Source organism: Pseudorasbora parva, chromosome 14 (assembly GCF_024679245.1).
Source record: "Pseudorasbora parva isolate DD20220531a chromosome 14, ASM2467924v1, whole genome shotgun sequence".
Lineage (NCBI taxonomy): Eukaryota > Metazoa > Chordata > Actinopteri > Cypriniformes > Gobionidae > Pseudorasbora > Pseudorasbora parva.
The window spans coordinates 13263011-13283496 of NC_090185.1; the positions used below are offsets into that span (position 1 = coordinate 13263011).

Sequence of the window (20486 nt, forward strand, 5' to 3'; positions counted from 1 at the left end):
CCTGTCAGCTGTGGAAACCCAACTCAGATGCTCCCGCCAGTGTACAACAGTATGCCCATTCACCCTTATTAGCTGATAATTATGTTTATGTTCAAGCTGGACACTTGTCTACCATATAGCTCTTCTCTGAGAAAGCCTAGCGATCGGGTGTTTTGAATCTCATTAGAAAGAACACAATCAGATTACGGTTTGATTTTACGTGTAAAGTAATCCATTACAAGAACCGTGCATTATGTAATCAGATTACTTTTTGATATAACGAGTAAAGTAACGTATTACAAGTACCGTGCATGTAATCAGATTATTTTTTGATATAACGAGTAAAGTAACGTATTACAAGTACCGTGCATTATGTAATCAGATTACTTTTTGATATAACGAGTAAAGTAACGTATTACAAGTACTGTGCATTATGTAATCAGATTACTTTTTGATATAACGGGTAAACTAATGCATTACAAGCACCGTGCATTATGTAATCAGATTACTTTTTAATATAACGAGTAAAGTAATGCACTACAAGCACTGTGCATTATGTAATCAGATTACTTTTTGTTATAACGAGTAAAGTAACGTATTACAAGTACCGTGCATTATGTAATCAGATTACTTTTTGATATAACAGGTAAAGTAATGCATTACAAGCACCGTGCATTATGTAATCAGATTACTTTTTGATATAACGAGTAAAGTAACGTATTACAAGTACCGTGCATTATGTAATCAGATTACTTTTTAATGCATTACAAGTACCGTGCATTATTTATTTAGATTACTTTTTGATATAGCGAGTAAAGTAATGTATTACAAGTACTGTGTATTATGTAATCAGATTACTTTTTAATATAACGAGTAAAGTAACGTATTACAAGTACTGTGTATTATGTAATCAGATTACTTTTCAATATAACGAGTAAAGTAACGTATTACAAGTACTGTGTATTATGTAATCAGATTACTTTTTAATATAACGAGTAAAGTAACGTATTACAAGTACAGTGCATTATGTAATCAGATTACTTTTTAATATAACAAGTAAAGTAATGCAATACGTAATCAGGTTACTTTTTATATAACTAGTACTGTAATGCATTACAAGTACTGTCCATTATGTAATCAGATTACATTTTGATCTAATGAGTAAAGTAATGCATTAAAGCAACTGCATCATGTAATCGATTACTTTTTGATCAAACAAAAATTCTTTGCAGTTAATCATTCATTTTAATAACACAAATACATTTATTTACAGTCAAAAAAGTTACTGCAGATGAAGTATTTTTTTTTAAACAATAGTCACAGTAATAATTGTAACTACATTTGTAACTACATACTTGAAAAATGTAACTGTGATATGACTTTGATACTATGATATTGCTTGATGCTACAACATTTTTTTCCCTGGAAGAGCCTCCTTTATAAGGAATGGATGGATATTCCGGAGGGAGCAATTGGAAACTTCTGACTTGCCATTGGCCTGGGTTTGGAGGGTGCAAAAAATCAACATACAACGACTTGCCACTTGGTGGAAATGTATAGATTGATGCTCAAGGGTCCACTGTAGAGGTGGATGTGCCATCAAAACACTTACATATGCAAGATGATGCTTTTTGAATAGCTGTCCACTGTAGTGACCATGAAGGAGTTAAGACCCCTGCCTTCTTACACACAGCTCTCATACTCATAGAGGTGCTGCATGTGCTGTCATTTTTCTGTTGTAGCACTTGTCTATCTTCAATAGTTGAGAGTGGAGTGGAAATCTGACTTAATGGAAAACAATGCCTTTCCCATTAACCACAAGACGTGTGTCCACTCAACAGAAACCTCATTCATTCGGTTCACTCTTCCACTAAAATGACCTGAATTGAACTCACGCTGCAGCAGGTTTCACTTTGACTCTGAAACTGAGCTGCTATAACACATTCAGTGGGAACCTAATTGTTCTGCCATCCTTTTTACAATGAAGCTATTTTGATTGGAATTCATATTCATGTTAGCAGGGAAAGAAGCCCTTTATACACACTAAACACATCTGTGATTGCATCTGTGTTGTCCTTTTTTCAGTTCTTCATTTTGCTTCTTGTTTCACATTTTGTCCACATGGATAATAGTCCAAACATCAGAGCCATAATCATGTTTAGAATAGTTTTATGGTAACAATTCAGTAGCCATTGAATGCAAGTTATCTTAAATGGAAATCAGATGTATTTTCTGCAGATGAGTATGTCTTGGTTCTTGTAGTTCATTTTTCAGCATCTTGATCATTGTGGTTACAGACAATGTATAGTGACCAACTTTCATTTCCGAACCTCTCAAAAAACACTGAATATATTAAAATAACGAACCGACTTGTGTTTTTATTTCATGAGTTCCCATACACCAGTGTCATAAGCTATTGGAAATTATTTCAACTTCTTTAACATGACTGATCTTTCAATAATAACAATAACAATACAAATCTCTTAAGTCTTCTCCAAAAAAAAGAAGAAGAAAAAAGGTTCAGACCACATCCTGTAGACAGTTTCTGTCTCAGCACGCATGAATACGCAGTGTTCGTGTGTATTTAACCTACAACTTCTGCATTTTTAGACTAATTTTTAATCTGTGACTTTCATAAAAATTCTCCAGGACCTCTGGACGCTGTGGCTGAACCATAAGGAGATCACGATGATCCATCCATATACATGATAGTGCAATCTTTTTTCCTTCTTGTTTGGACTCTGTTTGTTTATGATATTGCCATGGGTTATTCTGATAGTGGTTTGGAAAGTGAGAAATGCATTGGTAAACTTTACAGACTTTTAACCGTGTGCCTTATGCAAATGAGTTCCTTGGGGAAAGAAGGGTTGGCAACACTGTGTCCCCCCCCCCTCTGATGCCAGCAGCCAATCACAGCGTTGGAATGAGAAGCACCAAATTGTAATTTTCTCCTCATCGGAAAGGGATAAAGTTACCACTTACAAACAGACACTTCTTGTTCTGAGTCCCGTTGTGCTGCTGCGTGTGTGTGCTGTCCTGTGTGTGTTAAATAATCGTCCCTTTATATAACAAAAAACCCTGAACTGTTGACTTTAAACCAGCTTTTTATTGGTCGATGTCGCAGTTGTTTTCAGTTGCCTTTAAAATAGAAACATGCCAACAATGCGCCTGAACACTCCTGGTTTCAGACCACAAATGGACAGATGAGTGCATTTGTTATTTAAAGGAAGTGTATGTAAGATTGTGGCCAAAACTGGTACTGCAGGTGTATCCCCTCTCCCCCTCTCCCCCTCTCCCCCTCTCCCCCTCTCCCCCTCTCCCCCTCTCCCTGAGTCAAGGTTGCCAGATAGGCTGCAGGATCAACAGGAACGTTTGTAGATCTGCAGCTGTGGTAACTAGAGCAGATCTGGCAACCCAGATGCAGAAACACTACTGACTTTGTGATTGGTCGATAGGTGGAGGGCGGAGCTTCAGGCCAAAACACAACATGTCAACATCAACATCAGCTGAGGGCTGCAACAACAACTTTAAATGACAATATCCTGGCCGGACTACTTTTGTCAGTGATTGAAGTATTTGACATTAACATGATTTCTTAATGTCTAGTGGCATATCAGGGCCATTTTATGATTAATTGCAATACATTTATGACATACAGTTCCTTTAAACAACATGACACTGGGCGTGAAAATGAGAACTGCGGAACACGATTGACCCTGCCCCCGCAGATATGATTTTCTAATGCTCATTAGATGCAATATATCCGATAACAAATAATCTTTCATTTATTTGTTTTCAGGTGCTTAACCTTATTAGTTACATTTAGAGAAACAGCAGTTTATCTTTCATAAGATAATGTCACTCCACACCCAACTTAATCACCTGTATGTTATGCGTCACTTGTTAATCTTTTTGATAATACAAATATTTTAATGACACCTGTGTCTTCCTTGTGCTAATATATATAAAGGCTTTACAAGTTAACAATATCTTACCAATCTCTCAGATAAATCAGCTGACCGACTCCCTCCAGTTTACATTCAGTCCAAATGATTCAACAGCTCCCCTGTTGGGAGTGCTCTAATACTGCAAAGGTAAAAGACCTTGACTGATGCCCCAAACTGAGAGTGTGTGAGGTGGTCATCTGATGTACTCAGAACCACACCTTAAAAGTTGTGTGTGACCTAAAAATATTTACAACAACAGCAGCGTAAACCAATCTCTATAAAGTGTTCATTCTTTCCTGAATGCATGTTGCAAAGGTTACTTTGGAAATGTCATAGATTGTTTACAAGTTATAAAATATAGTAGTGTTACTATTCCAATAACTTTTATAGTAAATATTCTATATTTCATAGGAAACATACAATTCTGAATTTCTATACTGTAGTAAAAAATGTCTTGTTACTATATACACAAATACTAAAAATCTTTATACAGCTCTTTTTAATGTGTGTATGAAGGGACAACACAACAGCTCTGTGGTGTTGATATTGTCTTGATTTTGTTGACAGGTCCAGTTATTACACAGAAGATTTTAATATTTGACCAAATTTAGGTTCACTTTGGGACTCTGACGGCGTAACACACCCTCCACCTTCGCAGAAATCACGTGACGAGGTCCGTTTGACTCGAGTCCATCTTCAGCCTCCTCCTGGAAACTGCTCTTATTCATTTGGATGCGGACAGACGTGACTTCAAGATGAGGAACCGTTCTCTCCTTATTGGGGTTGTATTACTTGTACAGGGTGAGTCATGTTCATATTAATTCGCCTCTTCCTGTTTTCAAAAAGCACATGTTAACTTCATGCTGTTGTGTGTATGTGTGTGTGTGTGTGTGTGTGTGTGTGTATGTAAGATATTCTTAATGATTCACCTTTCTACTAATAGACGTGACATATCACACTGTGTATAATATAATTATGGGAGCATCATTAAAGTGTATGTTTTTGGTTTTTGTGCACGTGTGTGTGTTTGATAGTGAAAACTAGAGGGTGCTGACGGGCTGCAATATAGGCTACTTTCACTATTTTACGTGAAAACCGACGACAAAAACTGTTATTATAGCTTATTAGAACAGAAAATAAATATAACTAAAAAAGCATTCTCTATTTTGGAATATTCAGTTTTTTTGAGTTAATTGACAGTGCGAGAACAAACAACAAAAATAAATCACATTATTATCTTTAAGATGTTGGTGAACTGTAATATCTCTTAATATGAATAACTTTTTAACTGTTTTTGTTGTTAGTTTAAGGATGATGTGTAACTAGATTTAAACCGGAAATAGAAAACACGTAGCCTACCACCATCATCAAACTCATAAAATGAGAGAACATTTTATTGCTGTAGTAACACGTGGGTTAGGTTTGCTTTACTGTGGTAATTCAGTTGTATTTCTTAAGAATCATTTTGCAACCCGACCTCACCTTATTTCATTTTAAAGATTTTTTTGTATTATTGTAGTCTATTGCAAGAACATACAGACCTAATGCCAGGGATAGGCTCAGTACAATTGAGGATTATCAAAAACAAAAAAATGACACAGTGAGACCGTTTTAAGGGCTTTGAAGTTGCTGGATGTAAGGAGAGAGATAGAGAGAGAGAGAGAGAGAGAGAGAGAGAGAGAGAGAGAGAGAGAGAGTGTGTGTGTGTGTGTGTGTGTGTGTGTTTGCGTGTAATCTTCCTGAAACTACTTTTGACAGTTTACAAGTCATGACAGGTTTAATAGAAAAAGACAAATGCAACAGATCTGTAATTCACAGTAGCATTTGCTACATTTCAAAACAGTGTCAGGATTGATGTCAGGTAATTAATCTTTCTTTTCCAAACTGCATATTTTTTGTGTATTGTTTAGAAAATGGAATGAGCATCTGTAACAGTGTTAAAGTTAAATACATGTGATAGGTTGCACAGGTAGGCTATATTTGTGGCCAACAGTACATTGTATTGGTCAAAATTATCGATTTTTCTTTTATGGCAAAAATCATTTCCACTTTGCCACAGTCCATTTTAAATGAGCCTTGGCCCAGAAAAAATGCCTGCACCTCTAGATCATGTTTAGATATGGCTTCTTTTTTGACCTATAGAGTTTTAGCCGGCGACGGCGAATGGCACAGTGGATTGTGTTCACCGACAGTGTTGTGATTTCCATTACAGTAGCATTCCTGTGTGTGATTCCTGTGATGCAGTGCCGTCTAAGGGCCCGAAGATCACGGGCATCCAGTATGGTTTTCTGGCCTTGACCCTTACTCACAGAGATTGTTCCAGATTCTTTTGAATCTTTGGATGATGTTATTCACTCTAGATGATGATAACTTCAAAACTCTTTGCAATTTTTCCTGAGAATTGCTCCACTATTTTTCGCCGCAGCATTGGTGATCTGCCAATTGGGCCTCCAGCTGTTCCTTATATGTACATTTAACTTTTCCGGCCTCTTATCGCTACCTGTCCTTACTTTTTGGGAATGTGTAGCTCTCATGAAATCCAAAATGAGCCAATATTTGGCATGACATTTCAAAATGTCTCACTTTCAACATTTGATATATTATCTATATTCTATTGTGAATAAAATATAAGTTTATGAGATTTGTGAATTATTGCATTATTTTATTTTTCACAATTTGTACAATGCCCCAACTGCTTTTGAATCGGGTTTGTACCCTTATGATGGTTTTGTGGTCCATGGTCACATATGTATAATGTGTAGTTTTATAAGTGCATGTATATTGATATCTGACAGCATTACAAGTTTTGGAAACTGTTTCTGTTTGTTCATCAGGTGTGTTTGGGTCTGGTGAAGTGAAGTCAGTGTCGGTGATGGTGGGAGATTCTGTCACTCTACACACTGATCTCACTGAAACAAAGGGATTTGATGAGCTGCAGTGGGAGATTCAAGGAGAAAGCAATATCATAGCTCAGATCGATAGAGAGGCCAATACAGTCTCAGTACCTGGGAATGAAGAAGAAAGATTTAGAGACAGACTGAAGCTGGATGATCAAACTGGATTTCTGACCATCACAAACATCAGAACCTCAGACTCTAGAGTTTATGAACTACAGATCAAGAGCAGCACGAAGATGAACAAATACAGATTCAGTGTCTCTGTCCGCGGTGAGTAACTCAGTGGTCATTATGTGGATAACCTGTCTGTGTAGATGCGTTGAATTAATCACAATAATACAAAATAATCCTTTATGAAGAACTGGTTATCTATTTAAGTTCATAAATGGTTATGATGATTATTGAAATCACGAAATAACCTTAAACGTTTACTAAATAAACTACAAAATCGTACATTTTGTAATATATTTATTTAATGCACGGATTGATTCTGACAGCGCTGCACGAGATTGTGGCGCCAACAGTGGGACACTATTAGCATGTTAGCCGGGGTTCAAACATGTGGGCCGCAGACATCCTGAAAAGTGAAGTCAAAGTGTCTCGATCACCCCCAGGTGGCCGGTCCCAGAATAGCTCATAAACCCCGCCCCTACATGCATTCTAATGGGATGCGAGACAAACTAAACAATCAAATTACACTTCAAATAACTTTTTTTTTCCAGAGATGGTTTCCGTCATTGCAGGCAGTTTTTATCATGATGATTTCATTTCAAGTGTTAATTTTTTAAAATAAATTTAGTTTTAGTTGGTGCTATAAAAAACTGGGGGTGTGAGGTCATGATTGAAGGCTTCTCTGAGTAAAGTTTAGCCTGACAAGCCAGACCCACATCAAGATGTTTAGTCTGGAAACTCACCATCCGAGGGGCGGGATAAACGGTTGTCTTTCAAACTCCCTCTGCACGCGATAGGATAGCGCTACACCAACCAGAGCAACGAAGGTGAAGCGGAGCTTGTTGACAGATTAAACATTCGCCGTATCCGGTCGGCTAAACTCCGAACACATCTTCCCTTTTTAAGAATGACTTCAGTGCCGTTCTTTGTTCTTTTCTCAGAGAACAGCTTAAAAAAAGCGACACTCGCGGCAGATTAGATTTGCTGCCGCTAGGGTGCGTCTAGATTTCTAGGCTAAGTGAAGTTCTCACTGAGGCCCAACTGACTTTTTTATGGATTTTCTGGAGCTTTAGCTTTAATTTCTACATTTCCATAGCTGTTTATTTCAAACTGACTTAATAAATTGTTCTGCATTAAACTGTACTACCAGATACTGCGGGTGTGTGGGTGGGGTTTTTATATTACGCCTCTTCTTACTGCTCTTTACGGTCCAGACTCTGGTCCTGAGGTCACTACTGCGCAGTCTCAGAGCCATATTCTGACATTGACAGCTTCACTTTTCTACAATAGAAGAGAGTGAAGCGGCGTTGTCCATCTTTTTTATAGTTTATGGGTTCAAAGCACCGAATGGGAGTAAAAATTAGGGATGCACCGAAATGAAATTCTTGGCCGAAGCCGAATAATATTGAAATGCTTGGCCCAAGGCCGAAGGCCGAAGGCCGAATACCGAACGCGATGTTTCGCATTTTTTCCATTTATTTGGCAATTTTTTGTACCATTACAATAATTAAATAGTAAAAATTTGCTTTTTACTATTTTGTGTTGCTTTTCAGAGAAATAAATCAAATAACAAAAATACAATTTCAAAATATTTATTTAACACTAAACATCTTTTTAACATTCCAGCAGATATTATACAAACTAAGCACAACATAACTTAAAATAAATAATTAGTAAAATAAAAAATATATTTTTATTTGGCCATCTTTGAAGCCCCCCTTCTTGAATAGCCTATGTTAGGCCTATATCTGACTGCTGAAAGAATGTAACTCTGTATGTCTACAACAACAAATGTGCATTCAATATTGCAAAAAATGTGGATGAACCCACAACAAATAAATAACTGTCCTAGACATAAGCCTACTTAGCCTACTTCTTCAGGAAAAGTGGCAGGTTCTTCTTTATGAAAAGTAGCTTCTCTGCTTTCTCACATGAAAGTCGGCTCCTCTTCTCATCGATGACATGAGATGCAGCACTAAACAGTGCTTCCACACTGCTGACATGTTTGCTTTATAAAGCACGTGCCTCTCACTCTACGTGGGTTACTTTTTGATCGCGTCATTAAAAATGTCATTGTTCGGCAAAAATTATTCGGCCTTTTTACTTATTCGCTTATAATTTCGGTTGCCGAACATTCGGTGCATCCCTAGTAAAAATATGCGTTGAAATGGTGTTACTGTACAATTAGTAGTATTTATTAATAATAACAATAGCAAGAGCTGATACTAGACAGGTGAAAGTAATGAGTAAACATGGAAAACCAAAAAAGACGGGCAAAATTTGCGATGAACTCATAATCTCGACTTCAGAAACAGAAATGATCACATTTCCGATAGTACGTGAAGGTAGCATATGAGCTCATCGCATTCAAATGGAATTGAAGGATGTTTATGTCTACTTTTTTAACTAGGAAACTATATGTATGACAATTTTTATAGCAAGTGAAGGCAGCATAATCACAGCAAAATGTAAAAATGATACAACAGAACCAAACTGAACTTCATAATAAGGGTCGTTGGGATCAGATGTTTGACAGAATCTTTTGAGAATCCTAGTTTTTATTTTTTTTAATTTTTACTATTGTACTTTTACAGCACTGGTAAAATGCTCACTATTTTGAGAATTTTTTGTATTTTAATGTTATTAGTGATTACTATAAGGTAGTTCAATCATTTAATTTAATTGCTGTAATTCTATGTAAATATTTCATTAGTATCATTGTTATTGAAAAAGAAAGGTTTCGTTAAATATTTTTACTAAGTATTTTTGCTCTTTGCGTTGCATTTGTGATTTTATATTTTGTATTCTTCATGAGGAAATAAATCCTGTTATCACAAATGAAGCCCTATGTCATGTTGCGTTGCCTTTTTTTTATTGGGTGAAATGTTGATTTTGACTTTGATTTTTTCTTTCTTTCCTTGATTTGTTTTTATCAAAATAATAGGTATAGAGGAGAAAAAAGGTCTTGAAATACAGATTCAGTGCTCATCTTAAAAGTGACACAAAGCCTGATGATCTTGTATCACCAGTAAGATTTGAGATGTTCTCATGAGCATCTTGAGTTTAAATGGAAGAGAACATCTGAAACTAAACTGAAGGTCACAAACACCTAGGGGTTTCTGAGTAGATGAAACGTAATATATAAAATCATAATAATATTAAATTAAAATAAACAATTTAAAAATAAAACTTTTTTTTTTTTTTCAAATAAAAAAAAAATATTTTGTTTACCTGCACGCCATGTGACCATTAATGAACAACACAGAACCATGAATGTGTAAATGGGTTGTTCATTTATTGTAATATTACCTTAAAATCATACGGGTACTTTAAGAAAATATTTTTGGGTTCAGCTGACAAAAACCTTCTGTACAAAGAGTCACATGACCTGCGTCACTCATTTACATTCATTTGATTACACATAAAATAGTCCACACCCAAAATAGTCATATATTTTTTCTTTGTTTAAAACCTTTTAAAATCTTTCTGCTTATTGTCACATTAAACTCTTGATTTTGAGTCACAAATATTCAGTGGCCCAGGCACTTTTGGCCCATAGTACATGCACATTTAAAAGAGTATTGGATGAGAATGACTTGCAGCATTAGATTAAACCATTTCTGTTTGTTCTCCAGATGTGTTTTTTGTTGATTCAGCTGGAGCGAAGTCAGTGTCAGTGACGGAGGGAGATTATGTCACTCTTCACACTGGTGTTACTGATAAACAGAGCGGTGATGTGATACAGTGGAAGTTTGGAGATCAAGACTTAACCTGTTAACTGTCGCCCCCACTAGTTGAGCTCAAACCCAAACCTGACCTTCACAAACTAAAACAGTCACAGTTCAGGAACCTTCTGGACTACAGCAATAACTGACGGCTCTTTAGAAAGATGAGACATGAGAGTTTAATGTTCAAGTATCAGCATTAATTATATTACTAGAGATAAATTGTAAAAGAGGCTTAAATATTCAGAAAATGCAAGTATTATTTAATTTGCATAAAAGGTATTTAGGAATAAACATATGAGACTGTGCTAGAACAACTCTAAAAGTGATAAAGTCAAAGTCCGAACAAGTTATGATTGAACTCTGAAGATGAAGACTAAAAATTAGGTTCATGTAATTATTTTTCTTGGTGAAAGTAGGTTTTAAAAAACGACATTTGGAGACCCACAAAAGTTCCATTACCAAATATTATAAGGTGAACCACAACCAAACAGGTTATAAATGAGCACAATTGGTAAAGCTGCAGTTCATGAACAAAAATCAGTTTTGCTTTGTCTAAAACCGTTACACTCCCCAAAAGCACAGGTTCATCAAAAGTTACAAACATGACTAGATATCTGACATTTATTTCTGCTTTTCTGTTCTCTGATTTCTGAAGTCTGATGCCCATGCTAAAATCTGTGGTTCCAAACGGTTATTCTCTCATACACTCTTCAGGCATGTAGCATAGCACTAATACAGCACATTTCACATTACCATTACGTAGCTTTCTCTGCTACTTTTCCAATAGCTACTTACACATAGAATGCAAACTTGTACAATCTTTCTGTGCAAACATTAATGCCCAGCTCCATTATGTTATATAACACCCACTTTTAAACCGCCAATCAATTCTAATATCTAAAATCAAATCCAGATTTTTTTTTCTCTTATTGAATATCCTGTTTCACTTGGTAAAACACTACATTATATAGATGTAAAATAGGTTTTTACATCCATCCATGTGGATTTTAACACTTTAACACTTTAATGTGTTAGTGTGTTAAGCCGGCATGTGCTTTCAGTGTTTTCGTCAGTAATAAATCATCTGTAGGTTGATTTCCAGAAAGGTTTAACACTGTGATTGGATGGTGCTATAGGTTGTTTGTTTGAGCATCCAGAAGGAGCAAACTTGACATAGCAACATTGGCTAAACAATGACGTGAGTTTGGTGAAAAAACAAGAGGCAAGACAGAGACAGACAGGCTTCATGGACCCTATTTGAATATTTATTGATTGTCATTATTTTTTGCTCTTTCATGTCAATGCCAGTGTTGGATAAATTACACAATGGCCCTTAACTATGAATACAAATATTTGAATACATAACTAAAAAATTATATGCTTGAAAACCTACACAGAAGGCTGACTGAAAAAAAAAGAAAGAAAAAGAAATCCATTAAGGCTACACTCTGCAATCATCTGTTTTGGCTGCATTTTCCATCAATCAGAGCTTTTCTGTTAGACTGGCTAACTGTGGATAGTGAATATTATAGGTCGGGTATATTTGGACGACACAAAAGTTGGTGGCACTTTTAGAACGTTTTGGATCACTGACCAATCAGCGTCTTACAAAGAACGCTGGGGCGGAGTTATTCTGTTCGTGAGATTCTAGCAAGCAAAATGATGTAAAATTGTACTAGTGAAATATCTCTTAGAGTACATAATTTATTGAAGGATTGGCAAGAATTATGATTCTCTGTGGCAATATGTTACGTAAACGAAGCAGATTTAAATGATGTTGTTCTAAAATGAGCACTTTTTGGACTAAACTCTTACCTGATTTTATGATCTTGATTACCACCATTAAAACCACGCCTGTTTTGTATGATTTAATGAATCTGTCATCTTCAACAGACAAATAAATCAGAACTCACCAATTTGATGTTGCGTGTACTGTTACGATTTCTTGATGCGAATTAAAAAAGATGCTATTGCTGTGACATTATGTAACGTAAATATCAATGCTCGAGCCTTTGAGCTTTCAGATGACCTATTGTTTGTCAATATTCATAACATTTCTGATAGTAAAATCATTCAGTAAATGTTAACTGACAAACTTTGGAACCAGTGATGGTCTCACGCAAGTTAATGGATTAAACGGCCCTGGTGACACGATGAGTAACATTGATCTGAATAAAGAGACCGGAGAAATCACCATCAGAAACATCCGAAGAGATCAGACTGGAGATTATAAACTGGAGATCAACACCAGCAGTATGATCTTACACAGAAAATTTGATATTGCTGTTGGTGAGTAGAATTAGAGCTGTTCTGTTAATGCTGTCTCTGTGATGACTCTATCAAACCATCGCTCAAATAAAACTCTTAAATTTACATTAAATTAGACCAAATGTTTAATACTCAAGAAAGCATGCAACATTTATTTAATATTTCGCTAAAACGGATTTCCTTTCATTTGTCGTGTGCTTAATTAACTGTTTATGGTCAGTTGTTTCCAGTTAAACTATAGCCGACCGTTCTGTTATTGAAATGTGGCTTAATTTTTTTAAACAATTTTTATTAATGCTCGAATTAACAGATCATTGCCAAGGGAATACATAGAAAACATAAACACAATTAAAATACATATGAGGAAGAAGAAAAAAAAGTTGCTAGGATACACAAGGAAACAATGAAAGCTTTAAATGCATTAAATATTTCTTCATAGGAATCTTAGGGTTTTAAGTTGTAATAAAGAGATTTAAGAAGTGAGTTTAATTCAATTTCAAAGTGGATGTAGGATGAAATATTCTTTGCAAAACAATTCTTATGAATGAAGAATTTTCCATATAAAATAAAAAAATAATGTAGGGCCTATTTTAAACTGAAATTGTGTGTTTTAGTTTCAGGTAGGCTATTCAGTGTCTGTATTCAGTATTGCTGCTTTGTTTTTAAGACCTGAACAATTATAACCATATGTGTATGCGGACATACACATATTTACCTAATAGGCCTACCTGTAAAATGTCATGTGGGGGGACATTCATGGACATATTTTTATTATGGACTTATCGTGGACATTAATCTGTCATTTATTATTTGATTACGATTATTTGAAATTGACAAAATATAAGAGCTGCTTGAAGGAAAATAAACTCTGATATACAAGTTAGCATTTCCAAGAGGTTGAGCTATAATCTCAGGTTTTACTTTATGCACATCTAATTCTATGTTCGCCTCACTGTCACAGCAGGTTACTTTTTTCAGACTGCTGCCTGTGCTTTACTTTCCTCCCCATCACCTTCTCTCACTTCTGCTGTCTGTCTGTAAATGAGACAAACAATATCAGCTGCTCTAATCTAAAGGTCCAGTATAGGGATAGACCTGATGTGTATGCTGTATCAAGTCATAGAATAAAATGTCACAACATAAAACATAAACAAATGATTTATTTTATAACAAAACAGTAATATCTGAAGCATACTACTTTTAACGCCAGTCATAACCAGATGCAAAACAATTATTCATATGTGTAATCATATGCTCTTCATATGTGTTTGTTGCTGTGACAGATGAAATGAAGACAGTCTCAGTGATGGAGGGAGAATCTGTCACTCTACGCACTGGTCTTATTGAAATACAGGGATATGATCTGATATTGTGGAAGTTTGGAGACCATCTCGTTGCTGAAATTATAAAATCGACCAATCAGCTGTCATTATATGACACCGGTGATAAGAGATTCAAAGACAGACTGCAGCTAAATGAAAAAACTGGATCTCTTCTCATCAGTAAATCGGAAAACACAGACTCGGGAGTTTATCATCTGAACATGAGCAGCAGCTCACACACCGTTCAGAGGAGCATCAGTGTGACTGTCAGTGGTGAGTAGCTCAGATCTTTTAGTATCAATGTCTTATTTACATCTGTGCTCTATGAATTATTTAAATATAGGGGGTATGCATGTGATGTCACTGGCTGGAGAGACTGGTGGTTACACCCACTGAGTGGCAGCATTTGTTTTCAGCATGAATGCAACAACAAAAGAAAAAAAGTGCTTTGAGACTGACTGTAAAAATAGATTTGACAAGAAATCTATTTCACAGACTGTCAAAAGCTACAGAAAAGAAAAGCAATCGCTGTAATAGAAATTAAAATCAACTGGACACATGAGTTTGCAGCTATTAGTTTGGCAGCGGATATTTGCACTACGTGAAAATAACATATTTTCTCAGCAATAGATGATATTTACACTAAGTGCAAATAGTGATATATTCTATTTACACCACATAGAATTAGCAGTTCTTTGCAATAATGTGTAAAAATTAATTAGATGCTGTTTATACTTTTTGACAGATACATACTATTTGCACTTCAGTATTGTGCATTAACAGGATGCAATAATAATATAGAGTGTAAATAATTATATTTATTAAAAGTATTAAATGGATGCTGCCTTAATGGGACAATAAAAGACCTTGCTTCACCTATCCCTAACCCTACCCAATAAATGCTTTTATTATTATTAAACATTTTATTAGGCACTTTATTTCCACTTTTAGAACATTTTCTTAATTTCATTTTTTTTTAAGTAAATGCCCTTCCGATTTGTTATGTGATGGAAAAAGGTAGAAGAGCGAACTCTGCAAAAGGCGGATTCAAACCCGGGTCAATCGCATCAAAACCTATATAAGCTTGAGCCTTACGCTTTACCGACTACATCTCTGAAGATGTCGAAATAAAATCTTGTTCGGCCCAACCAGGCATTGTTAGGCGGAGTTATTGCAACTAGCACTTGTCAACAAGGCACGCTATTTACACTTGGTGTGAATAGACACTCTGAAAAAGTTTTAGGTCTGGACGATATAAAGGCTATAACATAACGTAACATAACAGTGAAGATGTAAGTGATCACACGGATTTAGACCTACCAAAATTGTATTTTGTTTTTTTTTGCAAATTTACTTTATGTATTTCCCCAGCGTCGAAATCAGGCTCATATAAAATGTCAGGAAACACGATTCCTGGCTGCATGTTGTAAGGAACTAGCCTGACAAGCCAGACCCACATCAAGATGTTTGGTCTGGAAACTCACCATTGACAGGGCTCAATCCGAGAGGCGGGATAAACGGTTGTCTTTCAAACTCCCTCTGCACGCGAGAGAGAGTACAGCACAGATCAAGAAATGAATATTATTTCACTATTTGAGATTAATCGGCCTGCTGATTGGCTTCCCGTTTTGGTAGCTCGTCTGGAAAACACACAGCACCTGGACGATGGGCTTTGCGATCCCTGGCCCTTACATGTCTGAGTCCAGCGTGCTAAAGTTATGTTCTGTTAGACACATACACACAATCAAAACAATCTATAACAATGCAATACTATTACATATAAAACACACGTTTTACTCACATAAGTGTGTTGCACCATTCCTGTCGGATCCAATATAGAAGAAACAGCATTGTGTTTTAATCTCAATATGCCTACAAATCCAGTATCGACTTGAGACTTGTTTACAAATGATTCCGCTGTGAAATGAAGTAACGCACGAATGTCTTCCCCATGTGAGCTGGAACTTCATTAAAAATAAAGCTCAACCACACATTCCTAATATTAGGATCCGAAGGAAGCTTATGCAGCGACTGTGTTCTTCCACAACCAGGAATAGCGCAATATCTTGCTGTCTTCTTCTGCATGTTTATTGCTGTTGGCTAGCGCGAGCCGATCGCCTCCATGAGTCGGTGGGCGGGGCTACTGAATTACACATTCTGTAGAGGCGGTGTTTTGTCATGCGATGACCTAAAGATGCACACAGGATCGGTTTCTGGCCCTGGTGTCTATAAAAGCTTTTCTTTGACTAACTAGGAAGTTTTCAGCTCTGAAACTTACAGGATAATCTTATATTATCATGACCTTTTATATATCAAAAGCTCAAGGGAAAGTTGATTCTCAATCCATCACCCCTTTAACTTCCAAGTCTTCCAGAATTGTGGTCAAAGCTGATTCGAAAGACCGCCGTTCGTCAGCTTCTGTGTTTACTACTAGCACGAGGAACCTCCACAACTCTACCGTCATTATGTTAAGCCCCGCCCGCCGACTATATACACGATGTGATTGGCCCGACCAAAGTTTGTTTTTTTCAGCTCAGAAGTGTCAGAAGTGACATCAGTGCATACCCTCAATTTAAAATGTTACACTTGAAATGGTTTCAAAGTAAGAAATAATTACATTTTACAACCTACACAACTGATTTTAAATGAGCAGATCCCTATAAACGTCTCAGCCAATAGACCTTGATCACCATCAGCAGCTCTGGGAGCTTATACATGTAAAATGAGTTCCCTTTCGAATGGGAAATCGCACTGCAACCCCTAGGGTGCTATGGGGAATGTCTATTAGCTCTCTTTAGGGCAGTGTAGTATTCAGTCTTTTTCCACAATTTTAACAATAACCTATTCCATGAATTAGCCTTCTCCTCTGGACATGGGAATCTCTAGTTTCTTTTCCCAAATCCTCATGTCTCTTGTCGGAGGGGATTATAAACGTTACTTTCTTTTGTTCACTTTTAATTCCTGTATTCACATCCTTTACTATGGCAAATGAGAAAAAAATCTAGTTTCAGTCTTTATTTCACATCAAATACAAATGTTACATTGTTTGTGCATGTTGGACATGGTGTGGCACATCAAGTTATCACATTTCACACACAGGTAATTCAGTTTCATTGTATAAATTTGAAGCCTTTTTTTTCTCTAGGGGGTCCCAAAGCGATGCACCCTTCACCCCTCACACTGAAACACCCCCCCCCCCCCAACACTCACACGCATACAACATCTTGTTTCTTTTTTTTCTATCCCCCTACACTGCCCCTGCCCCTAAACCTACCCATCACACACACACACACACACACACACACACACACACACACACACACACACACTGCCCCTGCCTCTGCCCCTAAACCTACCCATCACAGAAACATTCTGCATTTTTACGTTCTCAAAAAAACTCATCCTGCATGATTTATAAGCCTTTTGAAAAGTGGGGACCGCTGGCTGGTTCCCACAATGTAGGTGATCTCAGGTTTTACTATCCATATGGGGACATTTGGTCCCCACAATGTAATATAAACAAAGGCACACATACACACACACTCACACTAATATCTGTGTTGATCATTACTGTTTCAGATCGGTCAGGTGCTGTATCAGGGATATCTGGTGCCAGTGTTGGTCTGATGCTTTGGGCTGTAGCTGTTTTTTTACTAAAAGAAGTATAAGTAACAAAGGTAAAGGTGTAAGTATTACATTAAAAACAACTTGACAAAGAAAGACTATTAATACAGAAATATTAAATACACAACTGATCTTGCATTGTTTTATATTAGACAGAACCATTAACACAAATAATAAATTAAGCTGATTTTGGTGCTGTTTTGACCAAAGACTCCTGTACATTTTAGCCATGTCATATTAAGTATTTCCCTATGAATTGGACAACATTAATTATGTTAAAATGTAATATTAGACTCCTGAGCTAGTGGTCAATAAGACCTTTTTATTTCCTTTGAATTTGTCAGTGTTGATAACACTCTCCATTATTTAACATCATATTATATATATATATATATATATATATATATATATATATATATATAAAAAATAAAAAAAACAAAGACTAAATTTGCTTTTGAGTTTACATTCACGAAACCCAACATATTCTCCACAGTGTGTAATACATTATGGTTTAGGCTTATAGACAAAAACAATTGTAACACAAGGTAACATATAGCTAATATTATTATCATCATTATTACCAACTATATTACTGTGAATCTTTCTGTTTTATAACAGGTTTCGGTGAAGATGAAGTGAATCCCTCTCAGGATGAGGATGAATAATGAGGAGAACCAACCCCAACAGATAACGGTACATAATCATAATCATAATCTGTAACACATGGGCTGTGCATGACATACTGATCAGTGTAAGGGTTATATGTAAGAATATTCTTGTATTAATAATTTTTATTGCCAACTGCCAGCTTGAAACAAAACTTAAATGAATGAGACTATCCTAGGTTGTCTATGAAAGCCAGATTGATTTTTATGCAAAAGACTCTGGCCTGTTTCGCTGGGATTATCTGAAGTATGTGACATTTACACACACTTCCAAGAGCCTTTTTTTCATTCAGTGACACATGAGACGAATGATTATACAATGTTCAGGATAATGTATTCTGTTTTAATGTAAATATTTTTGGCATAAATCATGCTTAATGTCTTTTTTTGCCTCATGCTTGATTACTAGAACAAAAAGGAAATTGTCGACAGTGTTTTCTGTTTTATGAACTACTGAACTTTTGTTTCCCTGTCAGTTGTGAATCTGAAATCTTATACATATGAGCTGAAATTAAAGTGATTATTACTTTGAGACCCATGTGGACATGAGTACAGATATACTGATGTTTATATGATCGTACTGTGTGATCTTTTCTGTGACAAACTGATTATACAAAATTACAGTCATACAAGAAAATGTGATTTTATGAATCCCCTCTTTTAAAGTCATTCATTTTATTGTGGACTACTGTCTTAAATCAGAAATCTTCTCATTTGTAGTTTTCTGTATCACAGGTATTTGTAAAGCTCATGTATCATGAGTTCATCTTAAATTGGTGTTTCTTTTTAGTGTAATTTTAAGATTATTTGCATTGGGATTTGTGACTGATCTTTTAAATGCAAAGTGTAATTTCTGTTCCATTAGTATTTTCAATACAGTGTTCATATGGATCTATGTGCAAATACACAATAAAGCCATGGCTAAATCTGCATGAAACTAAGACTCTTATATGGTGTCAGAGTGAACAGGGTGGATGGATTGTACATCGTTGAAATTGGCCGAGATATGAGGAAAGATTACACTAGATGTTAACATTTCTTAAGAGTGGCTCGTTTTTTTTATTTTTATTTTTTACCCTTTATTACCCTAAATGGGATCTGACTAGCATCAGACTATAACGCTGAACTAAATTATGCAAGAAAAAAATTCTTCAAAAAAATGTTGAGGCAGATGGAGAAGGGGGGGGGGGGGTGAAACACTCAGTTTCAGTCAATCTCATGTCAATCTTGAGTACCTATAGAGTAGTATTGCATCCTTCATATCTCCGAAAAGTCTTTAGTTTTATTATATTTATAAAAGAAATATGGGCTGTACCGAGTCTTTCCGGAAAAAACCGAGCGCCTGGAGGCGCATCGTGTGGACGGAGCTAAAGAATGACGAGTGCGCAAAGTGGTGACGTCCTCAAGCGTGGAGAAGCCCATCGCTATCGAGCTCAGCTAATACAGATATGATCCGGAGGCTGAAATAAATTGAACAGGAGAAACAACAGCAGCAGCAGGACGTCCGTCTCTGTGGTATGTACTATATTTAGTGGCCTGTCAACATTTGTGTGTCTTTACTCGCAGTTTATGAGGACATGATTCGGTTCATGGACTAAACCTTAGCAGTAGCAAGCAAAACGGTTTTGCACGTCAGACTAGTGTAACGTACAGAGAACAACAATAGAGTCCGTTAGCGCATTTGAATGACGAAGCACGCAATCGTGTCGTTTACTGATGTTTACTCATGCGACGATAAGCACAGCACAGACATTTGAAGCAGTTTAACTCACCGGCTGCTTCCAAAGCAGGACCAAACCTTTATCGCTGGGACCGCTCCATCAAAAACACACTTCTTTGGTATGATTTGGTGAAGTCCTGACAGCAGTGAACGGTGGAGATCCAC

General features: G+C 36.3%; 1 protein-coding gene across 2 annotated transcripts; it reads left to right on the plus strand.

The window, feature by feature from the left end:
* The first annotated feature begins 4563 nt into the window (after positions 1-4563).
* si:dkey-182g1.6 (muscle M-line assembly protein unc-89) lies at positions 4564-19526 on the plus strand. Of its 2 annotated transcripts, none has more exons than XM_067414748.1 (7): positions 4564-4727; positions 6761-7093; positions 10630-10760; positions 12855-13011; positions 14274-14585; positions 17892-17997; positions 18555-19526. In XM_067414748.1, exons 1-6 carry the CDS (start codon positions 4682-4684, stop codon positions 17978-17980), a joined length of 1068 nt encoding a protein of 355 aa, XP_067270849.1. In that variant the 5' UTR covers positions 4564-4681; the 3' UTR covers positions 17981-17997; positions 18555-19526. The 2 variants fall into 2 exon arrangements, with proteins under 2 accessions (XP_067270849.1, XP_067270850.1); XM_067414749.1 differs by having other exon boundaries at positions 17892-17989.
* Positions 19527-20486: the final 960 nt, after the last annotated feature.